Genomic DNA, 12,405 nt, shown 5'->3' with positions numbered 1-12,405 from the left:
TTTTTTAGTTTCATATTTTTCATTAGTTTTTCTTTTTCTTCTGTTTTCGAGTTTTGTTTTTAGTTCAGTTTTGTCTAAGTTTTTGTTTGTTTCAGTTACTTTTTTATTCTTTAAAAATGTTTAGTTTTAATTTAGTTTTTATTGATTTTTTTTTAATTATTATTATTATATGGGGGGTATATAAATTCAGATTAGGTATTACAATATAAGCAAACCTTTGTGAAGGCAGTTAACTCACAGTCACGTAGGTTTCCCAGTCTCAAGTAAACTTCTCTGCACCAGTGCCTCCTCATGCTTGTTGTGTTGACCATATGGTCAAACTGACAATGACTAAAACTTAAGACATTTCCTGTATATTTTTATCTTATTTTAATTAGTTTTATTAGTACACAACAGGGGTGTAAATACAGAAAGTGCAGGCAGTGAGGCTGCGGCAGGGGCAGAGAATGGACTTTGAGGAAGGATTCAGATACATTTTAAAACGGTGCCATTTTTTGGATAATAGTCATCAGCAATCTATAACAAATAAAATGCTGAGTCTACATGAGCTATGAAAATTAGAAATAGAATAAAAAATATTCAGTTAAATGAATCATTTCTTGTTTTTACATGTATTTTTGTTTACATACACAGATACCTATACAGTGATGACTGCTGGGTAAAATGCAGACTGATTTTGTCAAATTTTAAGTCTATTTGATCATTTGAGACAATACATGCAGGAGCTACTTTGGGTGCAAAACCTGTCAGTACTAACACTACCACAACCCACTGGTACACAAAATTGTTTCAGCTACTTTTTTCCCCTGAAGTGTAGTTTAATAAATGTTTTTACACAACAAGTTTAGTTTTTAGTTTAGCTTTATATATAATGAACTTGATTTGTATTATTTCTACACTGTTTGCAAATTATACTGTGTGGTGACCAGGTTTTGATTCAAAGGCGCAACCAGCAATAAAAAGGTTTTGATTCATATTTTCATTTATGTCTTTTTTATTGACATCTAAAACCACAGGTGTGGCAGGTGGATACATACAGATATAATCATATAAAAAGAATGAATCAGAAAAGTATGCATTTTCGTCTTTATTTTCCACAAAAAGTTTATGATATTAATTTACAAAAACAAATACTATTTGCATTAAATACAATGACTGAGAAAGGTAACGAGAGCTCCCTCAACATCATTTTAATAGCCTTCTTTCACAATGCATTTTTTTTTCATCTTTACACCCTTCTTCTTTCTTCTTTCACCATGTAAGGAATAAACACAACTTGAAATTCACTAAAGATGCATTACACTCACCCCGAAATACTGACAAACGTACCCGCCCCCTTGTGTTCGGTGTGAAGTCTTTGTTCCACCATGTATTGTAGTTACTTATCAGAACTAGTAGAAAGAATAATAGTGTACATGTGTGAAGCATTACAAACAGCCTTAACTCTTTATTCCTCAGACAGTCTCACTTTGCCTCCTCTCATTCTCTCTCTGTGTCTTTCTCCAGTCTTTTGTCCTCCCTCAGGCACCATACACGCTCTCGTTACTGTAGGTCATGTAGAGAAACAGGTCCTCTTCATGGTGCTCCTGGAAAACAACAGAGCAGAGAGTACTGTATAATCAAGCATGACAAGCGTACTGAACAATGTGCACATGGGAATGACACACCCACACTAACTAAGTCCTGTTTGAACATAAACTATCAGCAGCATTTGATTACTTGGGGAATACAAAGCTTTTATTTATATCAAAAAAGACTAAACAAATGTTGCCAAACACTTTCCTTTTTTTCAGTTGCTAATAAGCATCAGCCAGTACTGAAGCCACTTTATACAGCTTATATTACCAGCATGCATCTTGATGAAACAGCTAATGTTACCTCCAAAACTCACTCAAACCACCAAAACACTTCATGCATGCACTTCTTAATATAAGCTTGTTCAACCATTGCATTAGAAGCAGTTCTCATTTAGAAAGCATAAATCATCACTCATAACACTCTGACCTAGATAACACTCACAACAGGTAGCATCACATATATGATTAACTTTTATCTTTGAATGATTTTTCAGATGCAGCAACTGGCCTCAATATGCTTTACTTTTTTTTCTATATCTTTGCATTTGGGTTGGGTTTTGGGAAACACTGATTCAACATTTTCTGGCATTTTTAAAAACAAACATCTATCGGTTGATTAACTGAGAAAATAATTGACCAATCAGTCTAGACTATGAAAATAATTGTTAATTGTAGCTCTACATTGCATATAGTAATTTAATTGTGAAAAACAGAAAAAAAAGAAATTCCAATGGTGCAACAATAATTACCAGAAAATACCAACAACATGTACGTTATAATCACTTATACTGAAGTGTACTGTGCCCCGTCCTCTTTCGTCTTTTTGGTAACAAAATTACAAACTGAACACTTGGGTTTCAGCTGTAATTGCAATCAGGCTGAGTTTGGAATGATTATTATTTCATTTTATTGTAAATATTCTGCTAAGACTTAATATAAAATTAAATATTCAATATGGTTACTGCAGAAATGCATGAAAATCACTACTGTGACTTCAGTTTTGAACAGGGCATAATGGCAATTGAAAAAAACTGTAACAGCTTTTTTTAAGCACGCTTCAACCCACTGGTTTTTATATAACGAGTGCTATCAGTGTGGTCAGTTTTTATTTAAATGTTCGTGGTTCACTGGAAGGCTGTTTCTGGGATCAAGCAAAGTGAAGCAACATCGCTGTCTAAGCAGATCTGTTCAGCATGGTCACGCTGTGATGACATTTTCAGTATGTTGTGTAAAGGCGGAAGATAGAAAAATGTTGTGTGTAAGCTGAAACTTTGCATTTATGTAGCTGTGAACGGGCAAACTCATATACATACGTACAGACATACAAAAATATATACATATATATATATATATATATATATATATATATATATATATATATATATATATATATATATATATATATATATATATATGTATGTATATTACATATATATGCACATATACATATACACACACACACGTATAAACAGCTTCAAAAATGCTGCTGGTGATGTGTGTGTGTGTAAACGTGTGGAGGGGTACAGTTACCTCGTATACAGCAGAGAGAGGGGAGCTGGATGGGGGAAGGGAGTTGTTGACAAAGAAGAAGAGTGCCTCCTCTGGTCTCAAAGACACACGCTGGCGTATCAGGAAGCACAACTGGCCCACTAAAAAAAGGGAAGGAGAGATGGTCGGGGATGGTCATGCTCATTAGTTTCATCTCATATGAAGCACAAGGAAACACACAACTCTGGGACATGACCAGGTCACAGGTCAGTGTTGAGGTAGATTCAGACAGAAAACAAACAAATAGCAGTACATCTAAGAGAACTATTATTACATTCAATCATAAATACAGAAAAGTTACAAGCAAAAGCAGATCCACAACACTGAAACTAGCCAGCCAAATCTTTCACAGTGTCTTTGCTGCACTCTGTCTGGCTCTCCAAAAGACCATGTTCTCAGCAGACATTTTGACTTGTCACAGCAGGAAAAGCACAGGTGGACCTATATTATGCAGCAAAGGGCCACATGCTGGAATTGAACCCACGGTTGCTACAGAGGACTCAGCCTCAGTTCACGGGATGCATGCTGTCCCAACTCAACTCAACAGGTCCCTCTTTATTATGTAAATTAATAACACTGCAAATGCAAATTCCATTTTTGGTAGTAGAAAAACAAAAACAATTGCTTTTTCAGTCCACTAGATGGTGCTGAATTTTGTTCTGGTTAGGTCAGCAGTGATCACGGTCAAAAGAAGTGCTATGTTTTTATGTCAGTATTGGCCAGTCTGTCTGTTTGACAATCCCATTTTGCTGCAGTGAAAATCATTGAAATGAGGTGAACAGACTAAAAAAAAGGTAGTACATTGCAATATATTTTATCACAATACTCAGCATATCACAAGATGTTTAAAATCACAATAATATTGTGACATAAGTATTGTGATAATATCATATTACAGTCCCACTAAGTCAGTGAGTCAACAATACCAGAACCTTCCCAAAGTGGAATGCCACCATCACTGATCTTATTAAATATACCTGCTTCTCCTGCTAAGAGCTATCAATGTCTGTCATCAACACAGGTCTTTACATTCAGAGCATGAGAAAGAGGCAGGCCCGTAACCAATTTAAACAGATTAGTGTCACCCTCAGTTTGCCACCTGAATCACTGACAGCACGTGACCAATCCATCAAGGTTTGGATGGTGCATCAGCAGCAAATTAGCCAGACATCCAAAGTTGATTTGGTCCAAGTCACAGGTGGGCTGCTGTAACCGAAAATTCAGCCAGGCCAGTACATCTCTCTTAATTAATACTATGAACTTTGCACATTCCTCAGCCAATAGTCTGTCCATTCCTGCATAAAACTGTACAACTCCTTCATTCATTTAAATAAGAGTCATACTGCACATATTTTTTCAACATAACATATTTTTCATGTTATTATCATTTTTTCGATTTTCCATTATACTCTCTTCACTTCTGGTATATGCCTTAATCTTTATTTCTTTGTACTATGACTGTTTATGCACCCACATACCACAGTTAATTCCTTGTATGTGAAAACCATGGATGAAAACCTGCTTTAGAAATAAAACCGATTCTGATTCTGATATTGATATTGTTGTCTCAATGTTTATGGAGATTATTTGTTTTGTTTTGTTTTTTTGTCTGTTATTTTTAAGTAACATTTGTAGTGTGGCTGTATTTTTGTTTGTTTTTTTTTAGTTACTGTTGCTTCAGCTAATTTTATAGTGGCTGGATTACTGGATTATTAGAGTTACTGTATTATTAGAGTGTTGCATCTTGTGTCTTATTCTTTAAAAGCCTAAACAGGGACAGAGACTGCAAATTAGCTTTGGCTAGAAGTCCAATATACATTCCATTAATTAAATTTTTTTAGGGCTGTCAAACGATTAAAAAAATAACTCAATTAATTGCAATACTACTCTGTGATTAATCGCAATTAATCGCAGTTAAAGTACTACATTATATATACTAATATTACTTCTATGTTTTTCTATTCTTTCTTATATAGTAATGAAGGATGCAACACAGTTAATCCAGTACAATTTAAGGATGAAATTTTACAGAATGGTGAAAAATAATAACACATCATAGTTGATTATTTTTTCACACCAGCACTACATTTTGATTAGTGTATTAAATAAATGTGTTGTATACATCTGCACACTTCAACTTTCATAAACAAGTCACATCCATACAGCCTATGGTCACTTCGCTGTGAATGGAGAATATTGTCCCCCTGAAGCTGCCGTACATCTGACAGGCCACCGTCCTTCATAGGAAACGCTCGCGGAGTTACAACTAGTCTGATTGTCACTGTCACTGACACTGTCAAACCAAGAGTTTAACAGTGTTTTCCACTCTCATGTGTGATCAAACCACCAATTGCAGTGAGTTTTACCCGATCACGGGCAGAGTGGGACGACTCTTCACCAGGCAGCGGAAATACGAGATAAAGCCCGCCCCCCACTGATTCAAAACGGGACGCGCTATTTAATCCTCAAATACAGGACAATTCCGTATTTCAGCAGACGGGTGACAACTCCAGTGGTGACACAGACCACAGACTGTGTACACAAGTCATGTGACACGCTTAATCGTGAATTAATATTTTTAACGTGTTATTGTTTCCAGATTAATCTCATGTGTTAACACGTTAACTTTGACAGCCCTAAATTTTTTATTTAAACATAACAACACTTACATGTATCGTCCCTGTGAAATAAATGAATAAGATTTTAAAAAGGATCCATATCAAGACTGTTTATGTTAGGGATTAATGTTTAAAATAAAATGCTGGCCAATGTAACATTATCAGATTTTTTAACCTCCAAATATCAATATCAGTATCAAAAATAAATTGACTGAGCTATAATGACCATCAATAAAACTGGGTGACTCAACTGTCCAAATCTTGTAGACATGGCCACCTTTTCTTGACATTCTGAATGGTCTCAGAGATCAATGGTTACTTGAAATGTGGAAATCTGTGGAATTTGGCTAGCTCATGAGACTGTTGTGAGAGGAAAGCACTGGACTTTTGAAGTTTGTGTATTTCACCTGTTAAATCTGAGGGCACTAGGTATTTCTTCTTGTCCAGTTCAGGAGCCCGTGACCTCGGGGCCCTCTCCACAATGATCTGGTTAAAAAAAACCAACAGTAAGCAGTCATCACTAACAGAGAGAGGACATGTTCATATGCCAAAATCTTAACAACAACAAATTAATTTGCACTAATTTTAATGAAATCTGGCTACAGATAATGGTCTAGATGACGATGATTATCAAGGAGTTACTAACAGGAAATGTAACATGTTATCAAAAAGTTTTCCAGATGTCATACTGACCGGAATCTTGTCAGGATGCTTGGCCCGAACTCTCTCTCCCTCTGCTCTCCTCACCTCTAGTGGAACTGAGCGCTGGTACTGACTGCTCATCTGGGAACAACATAGGGAAACAAACAACAGCAGAAAACATTAAGTCCAGAGTCACAATAGCATTATTTAACAAGTAGACAAAGGAGAAAGAGCACTGGCTGACTTCACCAACCAGTGGATTCAGTCAGCAAGTGATATTGACCACCTAAAGAGCAAATCATTGTTTACTGCAAGATTTAATCAAGTGTTTTGGAGAGGCCATTAAACCCCTATATATCTGTTTTTAAGTATTATTGCTTAAAATGGCCGGAAGAATTAATCAAATATCAAAACTGTTTGCACTTATTTTTTTGTTGATTGACTCATCTGATTGAATTCATTAACCACAAGTCTCAGCAAATTAATGAGCAAGATTTCGTTGGTATTTCATGGCATTTTTGGACTGACAGGATTTTTGAATCATTTTTATCTATGAAGTGATTCTCAGTTTAATTCCATGGATGGATGGACAGACAGACTTTACTGATCCCAAACTGAGAAACTGTTATGTTAGAGTAGCAAGATGTTTGCGCCAGAGCAGTAAATACACAGTAAACATACATGTAAACACTAGAAAAGAGAAAACTTTCCCTTTTTTTTGTTAAAACTAAATCAATTAAAATACCTCCATCCAGAGTATAAGAACATCTTTAACATGCTCTTTAATTATGTCATATCTATAGAAAACACAAAAAAAGAATTGCACAAAACCACACTAAAATATAGAGACAAAAACATAGAATAACATACTATACTACACATTAGACAAGTTGTTTATGTTTGTTAGATTTTTATTGCTTTTTGTCCTTTTATAAAATGGTGAATTTGAAGTAAAAATATAAATATGTGCAATTTACCATGGCCAAGGTTATTAAAGTAGCAAAACAGATAAGTTTGGTTGAGGCAGAGACTATAGAGCTATCTCAATGTATACATAAGTGCAATAAATATACAATTATGTTGATAATACGATGTAAAATAGTTGTCACGTGATTTAAGACTCTACCCCTGGACTTTACTGTCAGCAATGGAAGCTTTACTAAACAAATAACTTTCATTACCCCAAAATCTATGCGAGTGTTTACAAATGGCAGTGCGTGGAGTAAACAACAGTATTCGTGGGCAGAGAGTGTAACAAACGATGAAGACATATGTCCACACAACATATCTCAGTACTAGGTATTGTATTCCAAACTCATCGTACTTATTGATTTTTAGTTACAGATTGTTGTGTTCACGAGTGTCTGGCTTCACGGAGGTTTGGGTCACCGTGAAATGAGGCCACGTCACTTTTCACAACAATACTGAGACTGAGAGCAACCGAACCACTGAACTAACGCCCCACGAACCACTGGAATTAACGAATATAATTGCCGACATCTCTAGTTTCATCTATAACATAACATGCAAACTATTGTTTAGCTAACTGTACAAAAAACCGCTGTTTATGGTGCTAGCTAACAACGGTTGGGCTAACAACTGCAGCTAACGGATCAACAAGACGTTGCTGTTCACGTACCTTTGAAAAAGACAAAAACAAGATACGCTAAAAACACAAAAAACACAGATAAACTCCACTGGTCCCCTTTGTCGTCAAGTTTTTGAAAAGAATACCAGGGGTTCAAATTATTAGCTCAAAACACACTCATAAGGTAAGGAAATGCGATCTATCTCAAAGATGTCGACTGGTCAATATTCTGCTGAACGAAAACAACAACAAACACGACAGCACCCGCCCACCACATCTGCGACCAATCAGAGAGGAGTATGTTGACTGACAGAAGAATACGTCCAATAATACTGAAGCAAGGGCAGGGTTACAGTGCGTTCATTGGATGAGTGCTGCTGTCCATCTACACTTGTTATTACCCCGTTTTCTCAGAGTGATGGCTCATATAACCAATAAAAGGGCTCGAAAACTGGGCCGACGTAAGGTCACGCCTATGGTCACGCCTCAGCTAGGCTACGTGCCTGGCGTGAGTGCCTTTTTTTCTTTAAATGTACAGTTCGCTTTGTTCTGTAAACAACTGCTGCAGACATATGCCAGTTATTACATAAAAATATCTGTAAAGGCCCGCTGTGAACGTGCACTGATGTACAACGTGTCACATCTGTCAATGACTAAAACAGCTTATACACTGAAAAAAATAAATTAATTAATTAACAAATAAATAAATAAACATATATATACGCAGCACTTTTGTTTTGCTCACATTTTTTTCATGAGTTGAAGTAAAAAAAAAAAAATACAAGACATGTTCTGTGCATTCAAAAGGTTTATTTTTCTCACATTTTGTTCACAAATGTGTTCAAATCAGTGCTAGTGGGAACTTCCCATTTGCCAAGATAATCCACCATTGGTCAGTCTTGTGTACTGTACATTAAGACATCATCAACAATGGCATGTCGCCAACAGGCACACTGTACTCAACTAATACTAGTACCCGTTCAAGACATGCCTGTTCTGAATAGGCTGATTGCCTGGCCTCTGGTGTTGCAGTTTTCTGGAGAACAGATAATTATTTGATTAATGTATCAACTAATGTATCAATTATTATATAAATTATTTTATATTACTCAATTTGTATAGACTAACAATTATTCATATATTCATTGTCCGTAACCTCTTATCCTTGCAGGGTCATGGGGGGCTGGAGCCTATCCCAGCTGATATTGAGCGAGAGGCGGGGTGTACTTTGGACAAGTCGCCATCATCGTAGGGCTGATACATAGAGACAGACAACAATTCATGCTCATATCCACACCTATGGGCAATTTAGAGTCACCAATTAACCTGTCAACCTGCATGTAGGAGGAAGCTAGAGAGAACCCACGTGGACACAAACAGAACATGCAAGTTCTGCACAGAAAGGACTTTGGCCTGTGGGAGGAAGCTGAAGTACCCGGAGAGAACCCACACAGACAAGACGAAAGCATGCAGACTCCACACAGAAAGGCCCTGCCGCAGCCACAAACTCCCTAACACCCAGCTGGCTTGGGGAATTGAGTTCAGGACCTTCTTGCTATGAGGCTGCAGTGCTAACCACTGCGCCACCATGCTGCCCACTGCATCCTAGTGATTTTGTAAAATGATGAGTTACATTGGTCTCTTATGGCCTGAGGAGAAGAGAAACAGTTTTACATGGAATCCACCAAAACAGGCTGAGGCCTAAACAAACCAGGTGCAGGTACTTTGCTGATGCTCTCTCTGACCCCATCCACTGGCTGCTGAGCCAGGAAGAAGCTCGCAAGCAGAAAATCAGAGAGAGGGCTGTCAAAACCTAAAAAAATATCTATATCAACAGTAAAACAAGACTAAGGTATATACTGTACATATAAACATATACTGGTGGGCCCAAGGGGTTTGCAAGGGGTGACAATTGCTCCCCCTGGTGTCCCTGTGTTTGGAAAAATGACACAAAAGTACTCTCTTGGATGCCCCTATGGTAGATAAAATGTGATAAAGAAATGGGGTAAAGTACCCTCTAGGGTGCCCCTCCAGTCAAGAAAACACAATGCAGTGCCAAATTATTTGGCCTCCACATGCCTTTAAATAGTTAAATTGTTCCCTGTGTGTTCTTATTACAGCATTGTAGTAGCTGTTGTATAATAAAACAAACCAGGAATTGGAACTATTTCACTTTAAACATACAACCATGTACAGCTGGAGCCCTTTTATGTTTTCACCCTGGCCCCTCATACACCCGATCAAATAAAAATATTTAAGGTTTTACAAATTTGTTTTCACTCCTTTGCTATTTTTCAGGCCATGTAATGGTCCAAAATAAAAGTGTGAAATTTAATGTTACATTCAAATGTAGTTATAATGTCTTCCTCCACAATCGCAGAATGACAAGACTAATTCTTGGATACACTATATCAGATTTCACCTATCACATCACCTTGTGCCATCAAACAGCATCCTTCCTTTTCTGGGTGAGTGTAATACTGATTTTTGAACAGTAGATGGCGCCTGTGAAAAGCAAATAAAATAGTAATCCTGTTTATCCCTGGCCATTTTTGTAAGTCTTATATATTTATGATCTCAGATTAAAGTAAAAAAAAAAAAAAAAAAAAAAAAGCCATTGTATTTCTGTTAATTTCTCATGTACATTTCTCAACTTTATTAAAGCATGTACAATTCATTTACAATCAAATTGCTTGGCATTAAAAATTACAAAAGGTAGGATATTCAAATAAGTTTCATCTGGAGGTGTAGGTCAACCAAAACTAAAGGAGAAATCAGTCATATATCAATCACATATCAAATGTGTGTCAGGCAAATGTCAGACTGTGGTGTACTGCCTCCCAGTGTTCTCAGTAATACATTACAACAGGTCTAATATTTGGCTGTTTTAGGACACAAACACCCTTAAGTGGCATTTGACCAAAAATGCTAAATTAATCAAGTTTATCTTCCCATTCTGCTGTTTGAGAGAGTCTCCTGGTCTAATTAAAATCTTTTGTTTAATAAAACAAAATGTCCCGAACAAGAGGTCAACAAGCACTAACTCAACTACTGTATAATGGATGAAGATTTAATTTATTTATGTATTCATTTAATTTAAATCCTTTTTATGACAGTCAGTGCAGAATGCAGATAGAGATAGTGTTTTGTCCAACAAACAATACAATAACAAGAAACATCTTATAAATCCCCTTTTTGTTCATTTGGGTCGTCTGTTGAGTTGTTAAAGAGCTCAAATAGATCAAAGAGGAGAGGTGCCTTTGAGTCGAAAGGCAGAAATGTTTTCAGATGCTCACAGCAAATCAGATTCAGATCAGATGAGCGCCCTGTGACATACAGCACCTCCTCCTCAGTGGATTAAAATGGATTGAGTTGTTACGTCTTCCTCTGACTGTCTCCCACCATACATGGATGTCACATCTCTTGGGTTGGGTATCGTTTGGATTGTAGTGATCTTTCTGATTCCAATTCCGCTTGTCGATTTCGTTTTTTTCCCAATTCTTTGAGTGTCCTCCTTCATTCTTCACAGCAAAGGTCTGTGAAACGCTTACTACCTCAGATAAATGTTACCAGCAGAAGCAATTAGCTAAGCAAATGTAAGCTTTTTTGTGGTTTATTTAGGCTACTTTAGTGTAACAAGAGAGAGTATCTCATCCTGGTAAAGTATTTTATAGCATTTGCTAAACTGAGGGATTGAATTTAGCAAATGCACCTGCAAGTCAAGCAACTTAGTAACAAATGAGCAGGTTTTAACTGAGAATAATGCTAGATTCAGGATTTAATAACAAAAATGTATATAGAGGTGAAGTCATGACCCTTCTGGTAAGCCATCATGGGACCTCGCTTCAGAAAAAACATTAAAGGTAGTTAACAGTAGTTAACAAATTATCTTTTGATACCCTTTGAATTATGCCATGAATTACACATATGATGTTTGTCAATTTACAGACTTCGCCTCTTTATTAGGAGACACCAAGACATGCATGCATTCAGGTCAATATGGCAGGTGTTTGCAGTACACGATTTAATTTGAAACTAGAGCATGTGAAATTTGAATTGATGAACAGAATCTAAATCGGATTATGGAACTGATTCTTATTTGGGATCTGTTCTCGATGCCCAGCCCTACTCATCTGGGTCTAAAAAGTCTTTCAGACATTAACTGGGAGCAAAATGTTGCTCTATAAAATCACTTGAAATAGTTTTGTCACTGCCTGCTAGTTATGGAATGGTAATTAAAGCCTACAAACAAAAGAAAGTAGTCAGATTTGATGGTGAATTGGTGGAAATAGCTATTTATTTTTCATTCTGTGCATTCTCTAACTTAGTGCAATAGATAAATGAGGACATGAGCCTTATTTGAGTTCTGGGTTTGTAGATGACAACATGATGCACCTTACAAGAACTTTTTTATTCTATGATAAGCTGAAAA

At 36.6% G+C, this 12,405-nt stretch overlaps 1 protein-coding gene across 1 annotated transcript; it reads right to left on the bottom strand.

The window, feature by feature from the left end:
- Positions 1–1,074: 1,074 nt before the first annotated feature.
- On the bottom strand, positions 1,075–8,220 carry LOC146321439 (gamma-aminobutyric acid receptor-associated protein-like 1). The gene is made up of 5 exons (XM_084726599.1): positions 8,025–8,220; positions 6,437–6,526; positions 6,151–6,229; positions 3,108–3,226; positions 1,075–1,586 (listed from the first exon to the last, which is right to left on the bottom strand). The coding sequence occupies exons 2-5, from the start codon at positions 6,524–6,526 to the stop codon at positions 1,521–1,523; spliced, it is 354 nt and encodes a 117-aa protein (XP_084582725.1). The 5' UTR covers positions 8,025–8,220; the 3' UTR covers positions 1,075–1,520.
- Between the last annotated feature and the right edge of the window lie 4,185 nt (positions 8,221–12,405).

Source organism: Lutjanus erythropterus, chromosome 9 (genome assembly GCF_056507025.1).
Source record: "Lutjanus erythropterus isolate fLutEry1 chromosome 9, fLutEry1.hap2, whole genome shotgun sequence".
Lineage (NCBI taxonomy): Eukaryota > Metazoa > Chordata > Actinopteri > Lutjaniformes > Lutjanidae > Lutjanus > Lutjanus erythropterus.
The sequence above is the reverse complement of the archived record's forward strand: the minus strand, read 5'-3'. Positions and strand labels throughout refer to the sequence as shown.

Bases quoted from the DNA above. Each gene is read 5' to 3' on its own strand.
- LOC146321439 (XM_084726599.1), bottom strand. From the start codon at position 6,526: ATGAGCAGTCAGTACCAGCGCTCAGTTCCACTAGAGGTGAGGAGAGCA. The intron at 6,230-6,436 runs GTCAGTATGACA...TTTTTTAACCAG, and splicing joins AGCATCCTGACAAGATTCCG to ATCATTGTGGAGAGGGCCCC. The intron at 1,587-3,107 runs GTAACTGTACCC...GTTGTTTTCCAG, and splicing joins CTCTCTCTGCTGTATACGAG to GAGCACCATGAAGAGGACCT.